This window comes from Trichoderma aggressivum (genome assembly GCF_033847375.1).
Source record: "Trichoderma aggressivum f. europaeum strain CBS 100526 chromosome Unknown scaffold_050, whole genome shotgun sequence".
NCBI lineage: Eukaryota > Fungi > Ascomycota > Sordariomycetes > Hypocreales > Hypocreaceae > Trichoderma > Trichoderma aggressivum.
The window spans coordinates 97,857-119,820 of record NW_026946416.1 but is presented as its reverse complement, the minus strand read 5'-3'; the positions used below and the strand labels follow the sequence as shown (position 1 = coordinate 119,820).

Sequence of the window (21,964 nt, the reverse complement as noted above, 5' to 3'; positions counted from 1 at the left end):
TGATGCTGGAATTGTTCGTTTGAGGGCCGTTGGGGGGACTGATACTCACAGCGCATCGTAACTGGCCAATTCGCCCGACTACAGCTGATGCTACCAACCGCAATTCGTCCTGGGCAAAATGCGCTCTGCACGGGTTTCGTGGAACGAGGGCGGAAGTTTTTGGTATTTGGTTTGATTATCGCGAGTTGGTTTCGTTGGTGGTGGTCGTGCTACTGGAGGAGGAGCGGCTTGTCAAAAATTTGGAGGTGGGATGACTAAGCGGAAATGTGGCACAGCTTTCTTTGCTCTTTGGAGGCATCATACATGATATGAGGACGATGAAGGAAGCACAGAAGCCAAAATACCTATAATATTATTTGTGAATTGGATTTTTTTTAAAAAAAAAATTGATGTGATTTTGTATTTGATTGGAGTTTGTTTTTCCAGATATCCGCTTGTATTAGACTATACCGCCCATATTGTTCGCATTTCTACGAGTCCGTGTTAAAATTCCAACCGCTGCTAACAAGTGCCAATCCCTGCGAATATTCATGTACATATTTGACGTTGCCTTCGTTTTCGCCTTCTTTTGAGCTTTCCATTTAATCTGCCAACCCATCAAGACATGAAATGCCATACTTCAGGCTCATTACCATGGGAAGAGTAACGAAAAATGAGCGGCAGTGACCCCCTTCACCTAAGCTCTAATATCGGTATCATTTCCAACCGAAAAGCCCTCTCGCCAAGGACGCAAGAGTTCCACGACGCTTATACGCCAATACAAGAGCCGTCAACACAACAGGGCTTGAGACCAGCGCAATGAAGCTCTGCACCAGTATCTGGCCCTGGCGATCACTCTTGCGCACCACGTCTGCGTACCCTTCGTTGCCGAAGCTGACGCGGGAGTACTTGGTCTGCCAGCCAAAGGACGGGAAGTGCACGCTCATAAACTCCTCGAGGTACTTGCGCAACCTGTACCGCCTGGAGAGGACCGAGGATCTCATTTCGACGTAGTTTTGCAGGGCTAGGTTGTTGATGGCGTAAGCGTCCTTTGCGCGGACGGCAGAGTACTCTGCCAGGGCGAGAGAGCGCTGGAAGGCGGACGTCTCGGCGGAGTTGATGAGTTCGCCGTCGGGGTTGTTGGTCTCTTCGAGGTCGACGTGCTTGTCGAGGATGGAAAAGAGAATGCGGACGTCTTCCATGCCGGCGTTCATGCCCTGGCCGTAGAAGGGCACCATGGCGTGGGCAGCGTCGCCGATGATGACGCCGGAGGAGCCGTGGTGATAGGGCTTGCACTTGAGGCTGATCAACGGCAGATGAGGGTTTGTCTCAAACGACTTGATGAGGTCCGGCCCTGGTATCAAGGCGGTAACTCCGGGGAAGTGCTTGTCAAAGAAGGCCGGGACTGTGGAAGAATCCCTCTCCAGCTCCGAAATCTCACCGCTGGGGATGAAGAGGGTGCAGGTGAATGATCCGTCCTGCAGACATATTAGTAATTGTCATGTTGAGAAAAGTCGAATTTGTAAGCGGTCGAGTCCTACCTCGCTGGGAATGGCAATGAACATAAAGTCCTTGCCTGGCCAGATGTGCAAGTGGTTCGGCGAGATTCGGAACTTGGCGTTGGGGTCTTTCTCATTCCCACCCACGGGACGAGGGGGCAGATGGAACTCGCACCAGAGGGTGTCAATGTACTCTTGTTGGTAATCCATTCTGGTAAACTTCATCAAGTGATAGCGAACGGCAGAGTGTGCGCCGTCTGCTCCAATCATGAGATCGAAGGTGATTTCGATTTCTCTAGGGCGGCCGTTGGGAACGTAGTCTCTGTCGCGGGCCTCAAACCAAGCCTTGTTCTTCTTAAAGTCTGCTCCAGTGAGCTTGTGGTTGAAGAACAGCTTGACGTTGGGCATGGCTTCCAGGATGTCTAGCAGCCGCGAGTTGAGGGCTCCTCGGTCAATCGCGTTGATAGCCTGTTTGCTGGTTAACAAACTTGTTCTATATTTAAAGTAGAGATGAAAATTATTCAAGAAAAACAAGCGAGTTTAAGTGCGACGACTCCTTACCTGTCCGTCTACGCCGTAGCTTTGAGAGTGCTCATAAAGACTTCCATCCGGCGACTGTCCGTGAATCATCCGACCGCGCATCGGAATAGTCGCAGACATGACATGCTCTACAAGCTTCGGTTCACCAGACAGCTGCATAGCATGAAGCCCTCGCTCGGACAAAGCCAAGTTGATGGACTTTGTGAAGTTGAGCGGCACGATGCTGGGATCGCGAAGATCTGAGGCCGGTTAGCGGAGCGGTTTCACAACCATGCCACCGAGACAAGGAGAGCCATGTTTTCAAGCAAAGCAGAGATAACAAAACAGTATCATTGAAAACCGAGAAACCGTTACAAAAATATTATCCAACGCCATAGAAGAAGAAAAAAGAAGCATTATTACAGTATGAGCATAACAACACCATGAGACCGAGTTCGGAGGCGTCGGGCTCACCATACAAACGAAAAAAAAAATATAGCTTCACTTACCCGGCCGTAACTCATAGACTTCGACTTGGTATCCTCTCTTGGCGGCATATAGCGCCGCCAAAGACCCGACAGGACCAGCGCCAACAACGACAATCTTAGTGTCCGCCATGGCTTCCCGAGACGAGTCAGAATCTCCGGGTTTCCAGCTCCAGAGTCTACTAAGAGATCTTATTATGAGAGAGGAAGAAGAAGGATCGGGAGCTCTGGAGCTATAAGAAGCCCTGGCCTCGGGCCAAGGGGCGAAACATTTTGACTCAACCCGCGTCTGGGAATTAATAAAGGCACATACGAGCAATAGCCGTTCTGATCACATCATGCTAAGCAGCAACCTAAGCCACACGGGCGGTCATGTATTATTGGTGTAACGCTTAATATCCTTAGCACACTGTTTAGTCTTAGTGGCTTTTACAGTACGAGCGAGTTTCGACAGAATATGGCCTGTTGCATTAGTATTCCATGGTGGTGGTAGTACTAGAGAGGCATATAAGAGCCTGGGAAAAAGAAGCGCAGAGAAAGAAAAAAAAATGTTGTGCAGCCAAAGCGTGCTTCTAGGTAATCCGCCACACTCCGCCACGCCCGGCCGGCTGCGATTTCACATGTAGCTGTGGCTCGCACATGAAAAAAGCTGAAGAGCACGGGTACCAGGTACATGTGCTTTCTGTAGCGTACCGTACCGTAGCGTATCAGTGCTGCAATGGAACTGAAAGCCTCCAAGCACAGCAGCCATTAGAATTTCGAGCCCTTCCCGTATTAGTCCTATCGCAAGTATTTTTATGCCGTGATCCACCTCTCGATATCTGTAATCCCTCCACGGCATCATCTCTCGAGCGCCTTGTAATTCCTTGTCCATATACTCTCTGCCCGTCATTAATCTTTCGCCATGACCTCCGAACCCCCCGCGAAGAAGAAGTGCCTAGGCGCAGACTGCGACAATGACGCTGGAGCTCTGCAGTGCCCGACATGCTTGAAGCTAGGCATCAAGGACAGCTTCTTCTGCGCCCAGGACTGCTTTAAGAGAAACTGGGTATGTATAGAGAAGTCCCATCGCGGGCACAATGCTTCAACACGGAGAAATGGAGAGAGGGGAGAAGATAAAGGAGACCAAACGGTGGGAAACAAGACACACTGGCTGACCCCCGCGTGAGTAGAGCGACCACAAGAGCATGCACAAGACGCAAAGTAATATCCTCCACCACTTGATTCCCCCGAAAGCAATCTTACCAGATCCAGTCACCGGCTACTACAATCCCTTCCCGAGCTTCCCCTTCGCCGGCCCGCTGCGTCCCGTCTATCCTCTGTCCGAGCATCGCACCATCCCCAAGTCAATTCCTCACCCCACCTGGTGGCAGGACGGCGACCCCAAGTACAGCCGGTCTCTGGTAAACCGCAACAAGATCGACATCCACGATGCAAAGGGCATTGCTGCAATGCGCAAGGTCTGCAAGCTGGCACGCGAGGTCCTCGATCTTGCTGCGGCCGCGGCCAAGCCCGGCGTCACGACCGACTTCATCGACGAGCTTGTCCACAAGGCTTGTATAGAGCGCGAGGTGAGTCGTGTTTATTGGGAGCGCTTGTGTGTGTGGTTAAAAGCCAAGGTACTGATCCACGGTTTGACATTTAGTCGTACCCCTCACCGTTGAACTACAACCACTTCCCCAAGTCTTGCTGCACATCCGTCAACGAGGTCATCTGCCACGGCATTCCCGATCAGCGTGTCCTGCTCGACGGCGATATTCTCAACATCGACATCAGCTTATACCACGGCGGCTATCATGCCGATCTCAACGAGACGTATTACATAGGTGACAGGGCCAAGGCCGACCCCGATAACGTAAGGGTCGTGGAGGCGGCACGTGAGTCTCTCGACGAGGCTATCAAGGCCATCAAGCCCGGTGTCCTGATACGAGAGTTTGGCAACATTATCGAAAAGGTGGCAAAACAGAAGGACTGCAGCGTCATCAGGACGTACTGCGGCCACGGAGTTGGAAAGCTCTTCCATTGCCCGCCAAACGTCCCTCATTATGCCAAGAACAAGGCCGTTGGAGAGTGCAAGCCCGGCATGACCTTTACCATTGAGCCCATGATTGCCTTGGGCAAGTACAGGGACATTACATGGCCTGATAACTGGACTAGCACAACCATTGACGGAAAGCGGACGGCCCAGTTTGGTATGTTTTGGTCCCCAATCTGTCATTCGTCATCTGAGAGATGTCGTCACTAACTTGTAGTTGCAGAGCACACTCTTCTTGTGACAGAAGACGGCTGCGAGATTCTTACGGCACGAACAGCCGACTCGCCTGGAGGACCGATTCCCATGCCAGAGAAGAAGGTGGACGGAGTGGCAGCTTGAGGGTCTGCCTGACAGTATGTACGATGAATATATGGCTCTGAGCTAGTGATTTGATACCACCATTATGTAGCGTATTGTATGATGCGGCATCCTAGAGTTGAGGTTGAGGTTGATGTTGAGCGATAGGGTACCGGCGTCGTTGGGTGTGCTGCGAGTGAATAGAGCCGTTGTTCTCTGCTGCAAAAGGTTGGGTTGTTACCGTGACGAGCTTAGCATCTATTCGTATAGCTCCTACACAATATGCGTATGAAGATGAAAAAAAAGAGGCTATTTGCTCCTTTTGGTTTGGAACTTGGGGTAGCATGAGTTTTAAAAGCTCGAGATGGGATCTGTAGCACAAGCTCAAGTGGAAGGGTTGCAGCACACCAGGCGCTACCTTGTGATAAGAGAACATGTACCTGTACCTGCGGGGTGTTGTTTGCCCTTGCATCAGTGAATTCACATGAAAATTGCTGCTGCAAGTTTGTGTGCTCTGTGCGCCTGTTGCATCGAATCGATCCATCAACTGCAACAAGCCGCTAACAAAAAGCAAGGCTTTTGGTGATGCGCGTCTGTTGATTTGATATTGATAGAAGTACCTACTAATGCAACCTCTTCATACCTAGTACCTACCTAATTTACTACCTCAGTCAATATATCGAGGAATCAAAGCCTTCAAGCCGGAACCCGGCCCTGTGGCTTCCATGTTTCCATTAGGTAGCCCTTCTGCAATTAACTGGAAAGACACCAACCAGCCTCCGAACTAAGGGCAATGCTACCAAGGTACAGGTACAGGTACCTGCAGCATCTTGCTATCAGCTCCAGCTATCAATCTGGCAGCAGACACGTTAGTGCTTCAGTCCCCACAGCCGAGCACGGGACCGCAGATTCGGGCTGGTTGGCTGGGCTGGCGCTGCCAAAATCTTGCCCAGGTATCGCCACTAATACCAGGCGAGGTCACCAGCTTTTCCTCTCCCAATTGTCTCTCGCCCACAAACCTGCTTGTGCTTGTCCCTCCTCTAAATCTCCGCCCATCGCATCCATTCGCCCGTCCCGCTTGAGGCCACCTCGCATCTTTTGCGCCCTGCTCTTCGTCTTTCGTCATTCCCTGGTAGGCCGCAGCCACACGCCACGAGCACGAGCTTTGTCCAGTCCACGAACCCCCCACTAATGCTAATGCTAGGTTGCCCAGTTCCCCTCCCTCCTGCACGCCGCGCCGGAATCGAAGCTCGTGACGGAGCTTGAGCAACACCAATCCGCTAGCCGACAGGAAGCAATCTTTTGCTTCTTCTTCTCCTTGTCTTTTCCCTCCTCTCCTCGCCTCCTCATCCGCTAGACAATCTCCAGCTCGTCCGCTTGGAATACCGCCATGATGTCTGGAGAAGCGTGGCTGTTCCTGTTGGCGGTGTTGATCAACGCCGTCAACCTGTTCCTTCAGGTTTTTTTCACCATCATGTACAGCGATCTGGAATGGTATGACGTCCTCCTCCGATATGGTATCCCTGGGCTGCAGGCACATGCGCGCAAGAGAGCAGCCTTGCCAATGCGTCTTCTGCAAAGCATCCTCGTACCTGGCTGACGCGCATGCCCAACAGCGATTACATTAACCCCATCGACCTCTGCAACCGTCTCAACGCCTACATCATCCCCGAAGCTGCCGTCCATGGCTTCCTGACCTTTTTGTTCCTCATCAACGGGTACTGGGTTGCCCTCATTCTCAACCTTCCCCTCCTCGGCTACAACATCAAGAAGTGAGCTGCCCTCGAACCCGCATTATTGCCGCATATGGGGCGTTTCTCTAACCGACAACCTCTAGGATCGTTGACAACACACATCTGCTTGATGCCACCGAGATCTTCCGAAAGCTCAACGTCCATAAGAAGGTGCGCCGCTCTGCGCTGGTGTCTTGGCTCGTCAGAACTCGTCGCTAATAATCTCGATAGGAGTCCTTCATCAAGCTAGCCTTCCACTTAATCATGTTCTTCTTCTACCTGTACAGCATGATTGTCGCCCTCATCCGTGATGAGTCTTCGTAAACCATGCCGGCTGGTTTGGCGAAACTACCCTAACCCATTATACGATACCAATTTCTCTGGCAGGACCGATAAAACTAAACATGACGGGAACTCTGACGAGGGGCCGGTAGGGCAAGACACAGCATGGGACAAGGGCCGTTAATGTTTAGAACTACGCTACAACGGAGCAGGTGAAGCGGCATGGCGCGGATGTTTTGGGAACGGGCGGGCTGGCTTCACTCGCAGTCCTGCGCACTGCGTCCAGTGATACACTGGTGTTTGGAGATTCATGTCGAGAGCGATCTGTTTTCCCTCTTCTTCGGAGAGATGAATTTCGCAACTCGGGTAGTACAACCTGGCCCTCTCTTTATTTCTGCGGGAGGACAGGCTGTTTGTTCGAGGTAGTCTGATGGAGTAATGATAAAACTTGAATGTCAGGAGGATGAGGTTGAAGCAAGGGGGGGCTAATACAGTCAATTGTATCATATCGTTGTTTACGCCTATGTTATAGAAAAAGTGAAAGTGTGTACTACAGGATATCTGGTACTCTCCTCCCCACGTCATAGCTCTGCTTGGGGTATGATAGCCGGCTTTTCCTGCCCAACATTTACATATCGTGTCTACGCTTCTACTCCACGCCGGTCAATCTTAGTACCGCTACTATTTTCCTATATCAGAAATTATATTACTAAGATTTTTTTGACATATATTCTACCAGCTTCTGCTCTTCGTAAAGAGGCAGAAGTGGCCGTCTCTTCGCTGGTGGCATGTCACGTGACCCCAATTGCTGGTCAAGACGCGCCACGCTTCTCTTCTCTCTTCTTGCTTTCCATCTTCATCTGGCATCAATCCTAATCGACAAGCAACAATCATGGCCGACTTTGGGGAATACCCGCCCAATATGGCGCCGCAGGATGCGCTCGTGGTGCGACAGCAGGCGCAGCCAGACCACGAGGTTGTTCCCTATACAGCTGATGATCTTGCACGGACAAAGGCTGGCCCTGCCTATCCCTACAAGCAAGGAACAAACACTCTCAAGCGCAAGAACGTTTTGACCGGCCATGCTGAAGAGATGTTTGTGAGCGAACATTCTTTCAGAGCCAAGCACAGGGCTTTTGAGGCCAACAACGGCCCGTCCAAGATGCGACCCAGCCGAGAAAAGAAGGGAGACGCAAGTGTGGCTCAAGGTGTTGGCGAGTATGTTGGTCCCTGGGCTAAATTCAAAACACAACAATATGAAGAGGTCGAAGTGGCCGATGACGACGACGAGTACGAATACGAAGAGGTGGAAGAAGAAGAAGAGGTTGTCGAGAGCGGGACGGTCGTGCAAGCACCTTCGGGTGCTCTCGCGCGACGCAAAGAAGTGGAAGATTTGGGAGAGGAAACGACCACCTTCCATGGCTCCGAAGAATTCGACTACCAAGGCCGAACATACATGCACGTTCCCCAGGATCTGGATGTGGATCTGCGCAAGGAGGTTGGAAGCGTCACAAATTTCATACCAAAGAAGCAAATCCACAGCTGGAAGGACCATTCTGGAGCTGTTACAGCGCTACGCTTCATCCCGAGATCCGGACACTTGCTTCTATCAGCTGGCGCAGACACGACAGTCAAGATTCGCGATGTCTATCATGACAAGGAACTGCTGCGGACGTATTCTGGCCACACCAAGTCATTGTCCGACATTTGCTTCAACGGGTCGGGAACCCAATTCTTGTCTGCATCGTACGACCGCATGATTAAACTTTGGGATACGGAGAAGGGCATCTGCATCAACAAGTTCACGACTGGCAAAACTCCTCACGTTATTAAATTCAACCCCGATCCTGAGCACTCCAACGAGTTCCTAGCCGGTATGTCAGACAAGAAGATTGTTCAGTTTGATATACGCACGCCAAACCAGGTGGTTCAGGAGTACGACCATCACTTGGCTGCCATCAACACCATTACTTTTGTCGACAATAATCGCCGTTTCATGACGACGTCTGATGACAAGTCACTCCGCGCATGGGATTACAACATCCCTGTGCCCATCAAATACATTGCCGAGCCCGACATGTATCCTATGACGAGAGCGGCACTTCACCCCTCTGGCAAGTATGTCGCATACCAAAGCTCGGACAACCAGGTCCTCGTCTACGGTGCCAACGACAAGTTCCGCCAGAACAGGAAGAAGAGCTACAGAGGTCACAACAATGCTGGTCTGGCGATTGATTTGGATTGCAGCCCTGATGGCCAGTTCCTTGCTTCCGGTGACCAGGCCGGCTTCGTTTGCTTCTGGGACTGGAAGACGTGCAAGATGTACCACAAGCTAAAGGCGGGTAACCAAGCCATTACGTGTGTGCAGTGGCACCCGCAGGAAACGAGTAAGGTTGTTACAGCCGGTTTGGATGGAGATATTCGATATTGGGATTAAAAGGGTCATGGTGGAAGCGAACATGATTTTACGGCGTTGGTGGTTGGATATCCTAGAACTTGCTTGGGTTGGGAAAATAAACTAGCATTGTTACGAAGCGGCGATGAGTTATGATGTTTTAATTTTTGCCTCTCAATGAAGGACATATTTCCTTTCTTGTTGTTTTCTTTTTTTGCCTGTTGAGTCTTTATCTCGTCTTATTGGTCTACTTTTCGTTCGGCTTTGTTACCTCTCTCGACTCGTATCTCGCGGTCTTTCTGGTATTCATCGAGGAACAATCTCTTTTGCAAATCTCCTTCCTCCTCATCCCATCCAGAGGACCGGTGGCCCCAGCCGACGGACTGCTCATCACTTGGCTCATACGCATGTTTATCTTCTTGCCAATCGCCATACGTCTCGCTATCATCTGAAGTTGCCCCGATATCCTCAATGACAAAGCTTGTCCCCGTGGCGGTGCCAAAGCCATAAGGGAACCACTTCATGGCGGCAGCTTTGAGGGCGAGTTGCTTCCGTTTGCGATCTCCGGGCGAATCGTCGTACTCTTGGTGAAGGCGTGATGCCCTCGATGTCGTGGGCGTCTCTTGGATCGATGCTGGGTTGAGCTGTGCGGCTCTGATCGACTTTAGAGCTTCTTCCGAGCCCAGGTCAAGGTGAATCACAAAGCAAGGCAGCATTGCTCTCTCTTCATGGATGATGTATTCATAGCCGCCGTCAAAGTGTGAATCATAGCCGCCGACAAGGGGGCCGTGAACGGAACCCAGCGTCTTGTCCGATTTAGGGCCATACGTTCGGCCCATGACGGTCGCGCAGACGAACAATCGCATGCTGGGGAGCATTCCTAGCGGCGTCTGTTGTTGCTGGCCGCTGGCGTAGGACATTGCGTACGCGGCGGACTGGGAGGAATAGATGCCGCGGTTGAAGGCGATTCCGGAGCGAGGTGATTCTATGCGTTTGCCGTCGGCGAGTTTGCCGGGGAGGAGGAAGCCGTTGCGGATGATGGAGCGGACGGAGCGGAGGCTTGTGCCGTGGAATGTGAGCCTTGGCTTGACCACGTCTTCGACGACGGCGTCGAGGGAGAGGGTGGTGTGGTAGCGGCCGGCGAGGGAAGAATGCGGTGGGAGTTTCTTGCGCAGGTTGGGCTGTCCTGGGAGGACTGCGCGGAGGTAGTCTCGGTATCGTCGGAAGCGCTTAAGGAGGTCCTCGCGCATGATGTTCTCGAAGTGAATGATTCTCCATGCCGAGGGGATTTGCTGCGCGATTTGCTCGGGGGTCATGCCTAGGAGGAATGAGGCGGTGTCGTGAACGGTAGAGACGTCGAGGCCGAAGGGGTTGGAGATGATGTCGTCCCAGCTAGAGATTTCAGAGGCAGACCAGCCTTTGGTGTGAGCGGTGGTTGTTTTGGAGTTGGGATTTGCGGCTTGGTGGCCTGAGTCTTGAGGATATTCTGAGAGATGTTCTAGAGCTTGGAGGATGGCGATTTGGAGATGCTCTTCTCTAATATGTGATGAATCGTCATCTTCGTTGTAGAGGGTGAGGAAGATGGAGCGGACGTTTTGCCGGAGGGGATCGAGGATGCGGCGTGGTATTGAGCTGTTGGTATCGAGGATTCGGCTTGAGAGGAGAGTTTTATGGTCTATAGAGAGGCAGAGATGAAATGTGAAGTCGGGGAATTGGAATTGGAGAGTGTGTTCGTTTAAGTCTTCTGATGTGTTTTGGGAGTAGGTGAATACTGATGGAGGGAGATGATTGTCGATGAGGTTGATTGAGAGGGCCATGTTGGGTGATGTTATGACGTGGGTGGAATCTATAAGCAATTAATTGGAATAATGGTTGACAAGCAGAAATTAGATATAAAAAACGATCGCTTACTTGCTGGTGATAATTGATGTTGTGTATAATTATGCTAAATGAAGCAGGTGATGCTGCATATTATATTAAATGACGAAGCATCATCGACGGCTTATATCTTGAATTAGACGCCGAAATCCGTGACAGAAAGGGTATCATCTTTTTGATACGTGGGGAAAATGCATCTTATACATTGCTCGACCAGGCAACATTTACAGGTATTGAGTGAATCCGATTGGTTCTCCGGGCTGAGGGCGTTTTTTTGGAGATGGCGGCGAGGAGTCATAGGAGGGGTCGCAGGGCTGATTTTGTGATGGATCGAGATGAAGCGATTTCTGATCATGATATTGGAATGCGGATTGATGAATGGATTTAACGATGAATAAACTATTGGATCTTAGTGATGGGTAAGTTGCAGAGCATTTGAGATGGATGTAAGTTGGGTGAGGCATCTGTGAGATTGCTGTCTTACACGGGGTCATCTTGACCACCTTCTGCTTGCTACATGGATAGGTAACGCGATTAGCACCAGGTATAATGAAATAATTCCGCCACCATCATTCATTCAAGACAATTCTTTTAATCATGTGAAGCTCTTTGCAGCTCGCCATTTGGCAGTATTTATAGCTTGGTGGAGAAACCTTAGACAGGGCGCCCCTATATGCTCTAGATAGTGCCTTGGTATAATAGACAAAGCATCATACGTTATTATACTGTAGAATTTTGTATAATACACAGATAGGAGGCTATCAGGATCTCGATCCAAACGCCACAATGAACACACTTTCTACAGTCCACTATCTATGACCAAGTACAACGGATTTCCCATGGCCCATATAACCTTGTTGGTGGAAGGTTTCCACGTCGTGTACATGGACAACCAGAAGTTTCTCGATAGATAACTAGAACTTTATATAAAAAATGGATATTCTACATCCACAAATGACGAAACACATCTATGCTTTCAAATTCCCTGTCCGCTTTCCCACAACCTGTGATTCTTCATCTCCCATCCTTCACTCCACCAAATCAACCACCATGTCTACCGACCGTCAAGAGATGCGCAACGATGCGCTGTCCCGTCTAGGACTTCCCACGATTCCAGTCCATCAGACTCCTCAAGTTACCGCATGGAACGACGACGAGTCGACGCTCGTCACATCGGCCAGCCTATCCATGTCAAGTCTCTCGTCCGACACACGTAAGACCCAACTTCTGTTGTTATGCTCCCAACTCGCAGCTCATAGACTTGATGGTACTGACGACGGCTTATCAGTCGTGTCTGATTCTGATTCTGATTCCGACTCTGAAGGCTTCTTCCAGGATAGACAAATAAACGATTTTTTGGATTATCATTTCGGGAGTTATGACGAAACTGTGAATCGACTCTCGAGGAACATTAGCCGCTTCTTGGATGCTATCGCGGAGTTTGGGTCTGATGATTTTTACGCAGAACTACAGAGACTAAGGCCTCCAGAGAGTCAAACACCTGATCCTGGTAGCATCGCGTCCGGAGTATACAGTTGGATACAATCTCGTATGAATTGATGTCTGATGGCAGTATACTGCAGGACCATTGTTTAAATGTCTCTGCTAAGGGGGGGGCATTTAGGATTGGCAGTCGATATTCGGAAATCTCTTCAATAGTCATGAAAACACGTCAACTAGATCAAGTTCTTGGGTGCTTTTACAGCAAGACAGGTTTTAATCTACGAATGAAGAATAATTTCGCCTCTACATTGTGGATTGAGTTCTAGTCCTCTAAGAGTTCATGTGATACATGATATAGATCACTGGTATAGAGTACCTAATGTATACTTGCTACACAAGCAATACTGGGTTACAGGCGCCTTCATTCTTTCGCTGGCGCCTTGACTGGCTGTGCAACCATGAGTTCAAGAATTGCCTGAACAACATCTACAGCCGCAAGTGCAGTCGTCTCGCCATTATTGTCGTATGCCGGTGCCACTTCAACTACGTCTCCTCCAATGATGTTGAGTCCCTCTAGCCCAGCCAAGATGGTCGCCAGCTCGCGGGTGCTCCAGCCGCCTGGCTCTGGAGTACCAGTTGCTATTCTTCGTCAGCGACCAGGGTAGACACGCATTCTATATCAGAGTATCATACCAGGAGCAAATGCAGGGTCAAGAACGTCAATGTCAACGCTAATGTAGACGTTGGTCTCACCGACGCGCTGTCGAATCTGGTCAATGATGGACTTGACTCCCCTGGTGTCAAAGTCACGGGCAGTGATTGTGTCGAAACCGCAACGTCTGTCGTTTCGCATATCCGCCTTGGGTCGCGTCAACGGCGCGCGAATACCGGCATGAATGGATGAGTTGAGAATGAGATTCTATGAGAGTGAGCTGGCTATCATCTTCTGTAGAGGCGATCTGTGTGAGTTGTACCTCTTCATGCGCAATATGTAGAAACGTTCCATGGTTGATCCTCCTGGACAGATGTCAGTCCAAGTTTTTAGTCTTACCATGTTGCTTTTTGACTTACGCATAATCTGAAATACCACCGCCTTGCTATCAGTTAGCATCGTAAAATAGATGTTCCTTTAGTCCGATTGTTATTCCTTACCTAGGACTTCGGGATCCCAAGTATCTATAGCAAAAGTTAGTAACTTCTACATTTCATCACGGCTAGGTCAAACCAGGCCCGGATCTCACCAATGTGGCTGTCAAAGTGAATGACGGAAACCTGCCCCCATCGCTTGTACGTAGACCGCAACGCTGACAGAGTTGTCGTGTGATCGCCTCCCAATGTCACAATTCTCGGGACCGTCGACTTCTCAGGGTGAGCCGTCGACCTCCCAGAAATGGCCCTGTGAGCCTGATCAAGCGTCTTGAGCGCAACACGATTATCGAGCCACGTCAGCGGGGCGTCAAAGCAGTCGACAATTCTGGCCCAGTCGTGGACAGGGTCGACGCCTGGATACGGAAGATGGTTAGAATCTTGTCGTGATTACTGCGTAAACCTGCTGGAGCCATGCAATCGGAGAACTTCTTACCAGTATATATGCTGTAGCCATATGCCCTACGCTTGCTGGCGGCCCGGATATAATTTGGCCCAAAGCGTGCTCCGGGACGTCCCGTCACTGCCTTTTGGTTGATGGCCGTCAGTTGAATGCAGACCTCGTGTAAGCCAGTAGTTTAAGAGCGTTACAGACCGTGTCAAAAGGAGCCCCAAGAATGGCAATATCGAAGCCTTCTGAAGACTCGTTTTCGACAAAGCAATTCTCATGCGGCAGATTTGCGTAGGTGCCAATGCCGCCGAAATCGTACGTCGCCAGATTAATCTCGCCGACGCTCTCGGTGTGAGCCCAGAAGGGGATCTTGCTGCCACCATGAGCGACGAATTGCTGTTGCTGTGCGTGGACGGTCGTGTGCAGCAGGGATGAGAGCTGCACTATGGGTGAAAGCCAGCGATGCATGGCCAATTGAGTCGTTTTTTGAGAGATCCGAGGATTAATCAACTTTTGGTTTAGAAGCACAGAGGCAACGGTACGAATTGGCCGATGATGGAGTGACTAAGGGAACAGACACAGAGAGGAAGAGAGTTGCGAGATGGATTCATCCAATATTGTCTACAAACAGTTACCCAGTCTCTCTATTGTTAGTTACCTAAGTCTATCTATCTACCCCGCTGGATTTCCCATTAAGCTTCGCCGATTTCAAGGGTACGGATGCCGAATAGTAAATACGACGGTGCCACTAGCCGCATTTTCTGGATCGGCGTCAATTATCCATGCTAGACCAACAGCTCCCTACCTGGGCAATTCTTTTTTTCTTAATGGGGGAACAGATGATGGTTGCATTGTTTGTGTACCTACGTTGGCCTGGTGCGGCTATTTTACACGTGGGAAAAGGAAGTCAATGTCAAGATATGTAAGGATCCATGATGTGTTCATTGTCTGGCGGTGTAAGTGATAAAGACATTTCATCATTCCAAATAGCATCGCCACTTTCTTGCAGTTGGTATTCAAAAGTATATCACGGTGCCCCAGAGTATGCTCGACGGCTCCCTATGTGCTTGAGATATTAGATACAGTACTCACTTCCCCCTCAGTATGATTTTCCTTCGTACCAGGATCCCAAAGGCGTTGCGCCGCCTTTTCCACATTCCGCACACCTGCACTGCAGCGTCGATATCGAAACCAACTTGTGCGTCCCGCAGGTTGTGCAGTGTCCCAGTATCGGCCGTCGCAGATATGACCTGGCCAGATCACCTGCGAACTCCGGAATCTCGTCTATTAGACCATCCACGGCCTCCTGGACGCTGGGTTTCAGCGGTACTACCGCGACCCTCTCTCTGACAGACTCAACCACGATATCACGCAGTTCTTTGCTCGACTCGAATTGTAAGTCGTACACTTCTGCCACGAACTGGGAAAATGCGCACGTATCCCGCTCCTCCCTGATTGTCTTCTTGAATTTCGTCCTTGATAACTCAAGAAGCCCGTCGATGAGATACTTGTCTGCGAGGCTGAACATTCTCACATGCTGGATCAATTCACTCAACACATCGCGCTGCCCCGGCACAATCTCCCCCGGCTTCTCGGATTGCTCTTTGGGCAATTGTTTGGTGCAAGTGTCGTAGTTGCCCGTGTATAGGTAGTCTACCATTCCTTGGACGGTCTCATAAGAACAGTCTTTGATTTCGTATCTCCCAGCGGACTCCTAAACAGTTGCGAGCGGAACAAATAGCCTCAGAAATAGCTCCTTTAATCGATAGACACACACTTGTGGATTCACTCACCGCAAACGAACCAGTACATGCTGCTTTGATGACTGGAGATTGCAAGCAAATGATGACCTTGTGGACCGGTATTGTATGGCCGTTGCATACAATGTCAAGATCACAAAACTCTCCACGATGCTGGGCGCTGTAAACGATACAAAGTTAGTAGTGTACTATTTCGTGCAGTGTTTACTCACCTCAACATTTGCTTGCACAGGTCATTATAATGTGTCGTCAGCTGCGACCGCATCATTTCGTCGATGCCAGAAAAAAGGCACAAGTTAATGATTGACAGGACAAAATGCGGCTGTATGCGATATCAAAAGAGAAGACAAGCCGGCTGTTTGTATTGTTCTCAGAGGCGCTAAACTTGTGGCTTATAGTGTTGCGAGCTTTCAATCCCATCCGTCGTCATATTGCCGTCACTCTCTTGCTTGACTCGTGCTAAAATAGCATTGGATGGGAATAAGCCACCGAGCTTTCCATGCTTACCGAGATAGATAACACTCCAGTTATTTAGTGCTGGATTATGGAGAAAGATGAAGGTTCAAAGTGCCACTACGAGGTAAAGTATCCACACGCTATAAGAAGGCAACTTACATAACTCCAACCAACAAACGGTTTGCAGTGAATTCATTGAATTAGACACTCTACGTTGCAGAATTGACATGTATAAGTGACCTCTGCATAAAGAAAAACAACAATTTGCTATATTGGAGCTACCAGATCTGTATTAGAGATCCAGGTCAACATCTTCATTTTGAGGCTGCTGCGTCACAAATGACATGGCGACGCCTCTCGCAAAGTCCGGAACCTCCTGCATTGCAAAGTTCAAGATGTAACGTATGTTATGATCAATCGGAATGCTCCCAATTCTTTCTCTGATGGATTCAATCATCATGTTGAAAATCTTGCTGTCCGGGTTGATTACCGACTTATAAACCTTGGGTATGCATTCGATCAGGGCGCGTATCTCTGGCTCATCCCGAACGGCCGCTTTGCCTTTTTCCATTGACAGTTGTAGAAGCCCTGGGATGCTGTATTCGTCTGCCAGCCCCATCAAATTATCATGAGTGATCAGTTCAGAAGCCTTGTCCTGCTCCTCGGACGAGTCCGATGGTATTGTTTTATAGTTGCCAGTATATAGATAATCAACCAGTCGTTCAACGGCGTCGAAATCATAACCACATATTGCATATTTTCCATGCCCCTAGATAGGCGCAGGCGGAAATCAGTACAGAGACGAGCCATGTTCCTCAACATATATAGGCTTACCCATTCTTCATAATACGTTTGCTCAATGACACTGGATTGCGAAAACACAATGATCTTGTGGACGGGTATTGTCTGGCCGCTGCTGCATAGAAGCTCCAGGTCGCACTACGATCTGCGTCTTCTAGCACTACACAAATATCACATTGTGAGGTTAGGCCAGTACCCAGTGCTGTTGTGATAGCCCTTCACCTACGTGGTAAATATTTTCTCGCAACGCTCGCACGAAGGCATCGCTAGATATATGGTGTCGGATTTAGAAACAAAATCATGGTTTGTGACGAGTTAAAAAACGACTTCACTTCGTAGTCGACAAAGCTGAGAAGGTGAACTCTGTGCTATGCTATGAAAGAGGGAGAAGCTCACTGCAGACAGAAGCAAACGGAAAGCGGGTTTTAACAAGGAGAGTGATCACACAGATCCACGTGACAACTCAACAGTTGATATTATGCTTCCATGAAGTTCGATTGCATCCACGCATTCCTGTCACCCTCACGTACCACCATGAGTGAATTAAACCACACTCACGCAGGCAGCCGTAACATGCCTTATTTGAACCAAAATAAGTCATGAACGTTATCAGAAATGGAGATACAACACGCCATTAACTACATCATAATATCACAAAAATACAACTCTTACCTAGCAAACGGACTTGTGAAGTGGTCAAACAAGATATAAAAGGGAGAAAATGTCAACTGTAATTACTCCGTACGGCAGAAGATGAATACACCAATGCTTTCTAAATAATAAAAGATGATGAAAAAAAATGAGGAGTGTTATAGAATACGCTCCCGCGCTATCTAGAAGCACATCTGTTATGAGTAGTGCTCGTTGTAGACTCCCCAAGAGGGTACGACTTCCACCACAAGCCGTTCGTTTACGCAATCGCGTATGGATATCTTATTCATATCTCTCAATGATTCTCCATGCATCTTGGCATCAGTTACCAAAGCATAGTAATAGCCGCCACCTCCCCATCACTCAACCCCCTACACCCCCCACAGCTGCATCTGAAGCCATAGCACAAGTACAAGTCCTGCGGGCTCAGATTATTCCCATATGAAATCTTGAGCTCTGTTCCAGCAGTAACATCCTCTCGCACCATCAATGTGAGAACGCCGTTATCCTGATCAAACTCGTATTCCACATTGTTGATGGGATCGCACGCGTGGTTGAAGCGAGCAGCTATGGGGAACAAGCCAGACACATAGTGAGCAACAGCAAAACTATGCGTCTATTAGTAAACTTCAAAAGTACATTGCTAGATGCAGCCAAAACTTGCCAATTGGTCTGCCAAACTGCGAGGATTTGAGGCGTGCCCCCTTTTATGAGACGATGTGAATGGAGGCTGAGCGCGACTTTCTTAGCACTGCCATCGAGCTTGTAGAATTCGTGAAAGACTTTATCAGTATCGGCCACAAACAACGGGATCTCTCTCAGGATGACATCTCCCTTTGTCAGATCTCGTGTAGCAAACGCTCCCCACCCAGCAACACTAGATTTTGCGATTTCAAAGTATTCGTTGCCATACATGGGCTCTGGTGACATCTTGAGTATGGCCGGGGGGATCATAGGCGGTTTGATGGTCTTGGGTATCATCAAATCAACATCTGTGTTACCAGTGTCTTCTTGTGTATCGCAGGTGTCATTCGCTTCCAGTTCGAGCGTTTCGCTCATGTTATCTGAGCATTCGCAAGTCGCATCATCTGAGCTTAATTCATTACTCTGTGTATCTGATATCGAACTAAACAGGGCTCATTAGCTTTTTTTTCGTGTCCAAAGTAAAGCTCGCGAAGAGGGGAAAAGCAACCTGGTGCTCTCCTCTTCCTCAGCGACTTCACGTTCGGTGGCATCTCTCTGGCCACGGAGTATCCATGAAAGATCAACTGATAAACTCTTGCGCCTTGCCCTGTAATTCTCCATTGTTGCTGGATAGCTGTCGACGGTGAACGGTATACTGTTGGAGATGGCCGATTCATTTCGGCGCAGAGGCAAACGGGAGACCATGTCGATACGCCCCGACCATGGATGCAGAAGAGCTGCGACTGTTAATGAATAGGCCATGGTGACAGTAGGTGAGTATATTAAATCGTGATAAGTGAGAAAACTTAACAAGAAGGGTAAGTTCCGAGTATATGGGGGGATCCGAGCCAAGAAGCAATAGAGAAAGTAGATGAGTTAGTTAATATCAGGGTAGTTGACTAAAGGAACTAAAAGCGCATAGTGCTAGTCATAATTAAGAATAAGATCAAGGTGAACGAGATTATCAAGTGAAGAAGGTAAGAATGTAAGAAGGTTGTTCCTGTTTAAAAGGAAGAAAGCCCGTTTGCTTCGATAAAGTCACGTTTTTCAGGCCACAGGGCAGCAACAGAGCGGTCTTGGCAAAATACTCCAAAGGCGATTAGATCGATCCAAAGAAAAAGATGAAGACAAGTCAAACACCAAATCAGTATCATGAACCATCGTGACAATCAGTCACTCACCCAGCGGGAAGAAGACGCTCCCCTTCCACGGCAAGACGCCGTGTCCACACCGCCGTTTACCCTTCAAGAAAAACCTCGCCATGACAAACATTCACTGTGGTCAAAGAGGAGGCTGTGACACAAGAAGAGATACGGTATAGTATGGTATGTTGTATTAACTAAACTTCAATGAATGATGTATTTCCTGTTATACCCAAAAGCGCCTTCTAATATTAACCGCCAAAGCTGAAAGCCCCAAGAACCCTTTGCCCCCTCCGTTGACGCCAGCAATGCATGGTTTCTCCTTGTGCCCATTCCCGTCTTGTGTGACGATGCTACCCTTCAGAGTCCCAGTCCGCCAGGCCGTAATTATAATCTTGTCCAAGATCCCATCCACGCTCCTTGTTATTGTGCCCAAGTGCCGAGGGCTGTTGATGTACCTGACTCCAACACCAATCAATTTACTTCGATGACCTGATCGAGTACCACGCGAGCCGCGGCCGATAAAATGCAAAATCACACGCGGTCCACGCCCAGCTTCCTCCTCGGTCGAAGAGGGCAGTCTCCGTGGCAGTCGGGACAGCGCAGGCAACCCGGCTTGGACCAGACTTTCCTGCACCTGCAGACCCAGAGATCCCGTCCCGTCCTTGTCGTAAGACAGTCAAAGGGAGCGTGTATCCCCGTCTCCACACCGCATGAGATGCAGAACCGTCGAAGCATGACGAGTCTATCCGACCGCGAGTCTGGCTCTCGATCACGGACAGCGTGTCCATGGACATCGACGTAGATGGACTGGGGCTGCAGCATGTCAAAATGCTCCGGCGACCGCACGCGAAAGCAGATGTAACACTCGAAGTTGCCAGGCTTGTAGTCATGCCCCTTTTCGCTAGGGCGGTGCTGTGCAAAGTCTTTCGCTGCTCTCATGACGAACTGCGCCTTGTCTGCAGGATCAGCCATCCTCTGAGGGTTTATGGTTTGATGAAAGTATCGGTTCATGGTGGACAGGTAGATGAGGGTTTGGTAGTCCAGGTGAGAGAAGACAAGTCTCTGAAGCTCTTGCGGTAAACGTTCGATGAGGGACGGCATGGTTCGTGAATGCTGCCGATGGTGAGAGGATTGATGAAGTTGCGGGGAATGATGCTGTTGGTGTTGGTGATGGAACTGGAACTGGAGTTGCTGCTGTTGTTGTTGTTGCCGCTGCTGCTGGAGCGGCTGGGTTTGCCTTTGAGGCGGGTAACTGTGCAGAGGTTGATGGTTCATCTCTGGCGACGGAGTGTGATGATGGGGGCTGTGAGGTTGATGTTGAGGTAGAGGTAAAGGTTGGTGTTGATGTAGAGGTTGAAGTTGATGTAGAGGCTGGTGTTGGTGTCGATGGTTGATGTAAGGATGATAGTGATGGATGAATCGTGAGGTGGAAGATTCAAAAGCTGTGTTGTGAGCACTAGGGCCTCCCAGATTCGGAGTCATAGTAGGTCTGGGAAGGACGATCATGGCGGGCTAGAGAGATTTGTCGACAAGATTGATCTCGATAATATCATGCAAGACAAGGACATGCAGAGGGAATATAAGCCTGCAACCCCGGGTCGCCCAAGTGCTACTTCTGGCAGATTATCCTGGATCAATCTAATAACAAAAACCACTTGACTACGGGAAGCGCCGCCGCAAAGGTGGCATAACAGGAAGAGGGGGGAGTGGATGTAAGGGCATGGGCCGACGGCTTAGATGCACCCACGCGGCATCTCGAGCATACCCGCACACGTTGGGATCTCAGTGGCATTTCCTCATCAACCCGCCGTTGGCTGGGTTTCATCTGCTCCGTACAGCTGAGACAAATTCGCCTGGAACATGGTCGGTGGGCCATTTTTCGAGGAAGCATGGCAATGGAAACAAAGGAAGCGCACATGGAAAGCGCTCCACCAAGGGAACACAACGCCCCAATCCCCGTATTTGCCTCTCCCTTCTCCTTGTCACCGTCTACGGCCGAGCGAGATTCTCAGCCAGGAGGACTCAGAACCCCTCCCCGACCATCTTGGACATGGGACCGACAGCATGGTTAGCTAGCCCCGTTGGGGACAGGATAAACGCACAATCGCCGACTGATAGATCCCGTAGCTTGGCCAAATCTGCATGGATACCTTACGGTAGCTCGCGGCACTGACAAAGTTAGCAGATGAAGGCAAGGGGGCGAAATATAGCATCACCTCATGCGTGGGGGAGGTTAGGTATGGAGATGATACTGCCGCTTCCGCATTGGCATGCTCCAACTCCCAGACATCTCCATTTCATCTCTTGGCCATCCACCAACCAACGCTCCCGTAAAATCGAGTCGTTACTGTTTGGGGTGGGCGTGGGCCACGAAATGCTACTCAA

The 21,964-nt window shown here is 49.6% G+C and overlaps 10 protein-coding genes across 10 annotated transcripts; 4 read left to right on the top strand and 6 right to left on the bottom strand.

Annotated features, from left to right (window-relative positions):
• Nucleotides 1-695: 695 nt before the first annotated feature.
• Nucleotides 696-2,615, bottom strand: Triagg1_9221 (uncharacterized protein; the record flags this gene model as incomplete). The annotated part of the gene is made up of 4 exons (XM_062904155.1): nt 696-1,457; nt 1,521-1,946; nt 2,040-2,257; nt 2,507-2,615. 4 exons carry the CDS (start codon nt 2,613-2,615, stop codon nt 696-698), a joined length of 1,515 nt encoding a protein of 504 aa, XP_062751830.1.
• Nucleotides 2,616-3,386: 771 nt separating this feature from the next.
• Nucleotides 3,387-4,856, top strand: Triagg1_9220 (uncharacterized protein; the record flags this gene model as incomplete). The annotated part of the gene is made up of 4 exons (XM_062904154.1): nt 3,387-3,530; nt 3,655-4,053; nt 4,128-4,674; nt 4,741-4,856. The coding sequence occupies 4 exons, from the start codon at nt 3,387-3,389 to the stop codon at nt 4,854-4,856; spliced, it is 1,206 nt and encodes a 401-aa protein (XP_062751829.1).
• An 835-nt stretch (nt 4,857-5,691) lies between these two features.
• Nucleotides 5,692-6,354, bottom strand: Triagg1_9219 (uncharacterized protein; the record flags this gene model as incomplete). The annotated part of the gene is made up of 1 exon (XM_062904153.1): nt 5,692-6,354. One exon carries the CDS (start codon nt 6,352-6,354, stop codon nt 5,692-5,694), a length of 663 nt encoding a protein of 220 aa, XP_062751828.1.
• A 65-nt stretch (nt 6,355-6,419) lies between these two features.
• Nucleotides 6,420-6,871, top strand: Triagg1_9218 (uncharacterized protein; the record flags this gene model as incomplete). Its single annotated transcript, XM_062904152.1, has 3 exons — nt 6,420-6,586; nt 6,652-6,718; nt 6,779-6,871. The coding sequence occupies 3 exons, from the start codon at nt 6,420-6,422 to the stop codon at nt 6,869-6,871; spliced, it is 327 nt and encodes a 108-aa protein (XP_062751827.1).
• An 850-nt stretch (nt 6,872-7,721) lies between these two features.
• Nucleotides 7,722-9,266, top strand: Triagg1_9217 (uncharacterized protein; the record flags this gene model as incomplete). Its single annotated transcript, XM_062904151.1, has 1 exon — nt 7,722-9,266. One exon carries the CDS (start codon nt 7,722-7,724, stop codon nt 9,264-9,266), a length of 1,545 nt encoding a protein of 514 aa, XP_062751826.1.
• A 197-nt stretch (nt 9,267-9,463) lies between these two features.
• On the bottom strand, nt 9,464-11,041 carry Triagg1_9216 (uncharacterized protein; the record flags this gene model as incomplete). The annotated part of the gene is made up of 1 exon (XM_062904149.1): nt 9,464-11,041. One exon carries the CDS (start codon nt 11,039-11,041, stop codon nt 9,464-9,466), a length of 1,578 nt encoding a protein of 525 aa, XP_062751825.1.
• Nucleotides 11,042-12,152: 1,111 nt separating this feature from the next.
• Triagg1_9215 (uncharacterized protein) lies at nt 12,153-12,662 on the top strand (the record flags this gene model as incomplete). The annotated part of the gene is made up of 2 exons (XM_062904148.1): nt 12,153-12,315; nt 12,391-12,662. 2 exons carry the CDS (start codon nt 12,153-12,155, stop codon nt 12,660-12,662), a joined length of 435 nt encoding a protein of 144 aa, XP_062751824.1.
• Nucleotides 12,663-12,966: 304 nt separating this feature from the next.
• Triagg1_9214 (uncharacterized protein) lies at nt 12,967-16,062 on the bottom strand (the record flags this gene model as incomplete). The annotated part of the gene is made up of 12 exons (XM_062904147.1): nt 12,967-13,184; nt 13,239-13,464; nt 13,520-13,562; nt 13,617-13,638; nt 13,698-13,721; nt 13,787-14,047; nt 14,128-14,218; nt 14,287-14,520; nt 15,175-15,253; nt 15,333-15,796; nt 15,876-16,002; nt 16,055-16,062. 12 exons carry the CDS (start codon nt 16,060-16,062, stop codon nt 12,967-12,969), a joined length of 1,797 nt encoding a protein of 598 aa, XP_062751823.1.
• Nucleotides 16,063-16,590: 528 nt separating this feature from the next.
• Nucleotides 16,591-18,809, bottom strand: Triagg1_9213 (uncharacterized protein; the record flags this gene model as incomplete). The annotated part of the gene is made up of 4 exons (XM_062904146.1): nt 16,591-17,067; nt 17,133-17,214; nt 18,164-18,366; nt 18,432-18,809. The coding sequence occupies 4 exons, from the start codon at nt 18,807-18,809 to the stop codon at nt 16,591-16,593; spliced, it is 1,140 nt and encodes a 379-aa protein (XP_062751822.1).
• A 1,301-nt stretch (nt 18,810-20,110) lies between these two features.
• Nucleotides 20,111-20,680, bottom strand: Triagg1_9212 (uncharacterized protein; the record flags this gene model as incomplete). Its single annotated transcript, XM_062904145.1, has 1 exon — nt 20,111-20,680. The coding sequence occupies one exon, from the start codon at nt 20,678-20,680 to the stop codon at nt 20,111-20,113; it is 570 nt and encodes a 189-aa protein (XP_062751821.1).
• Nucleotides 20,681-21,964: the final 1,284 nt, after the last annotated feature.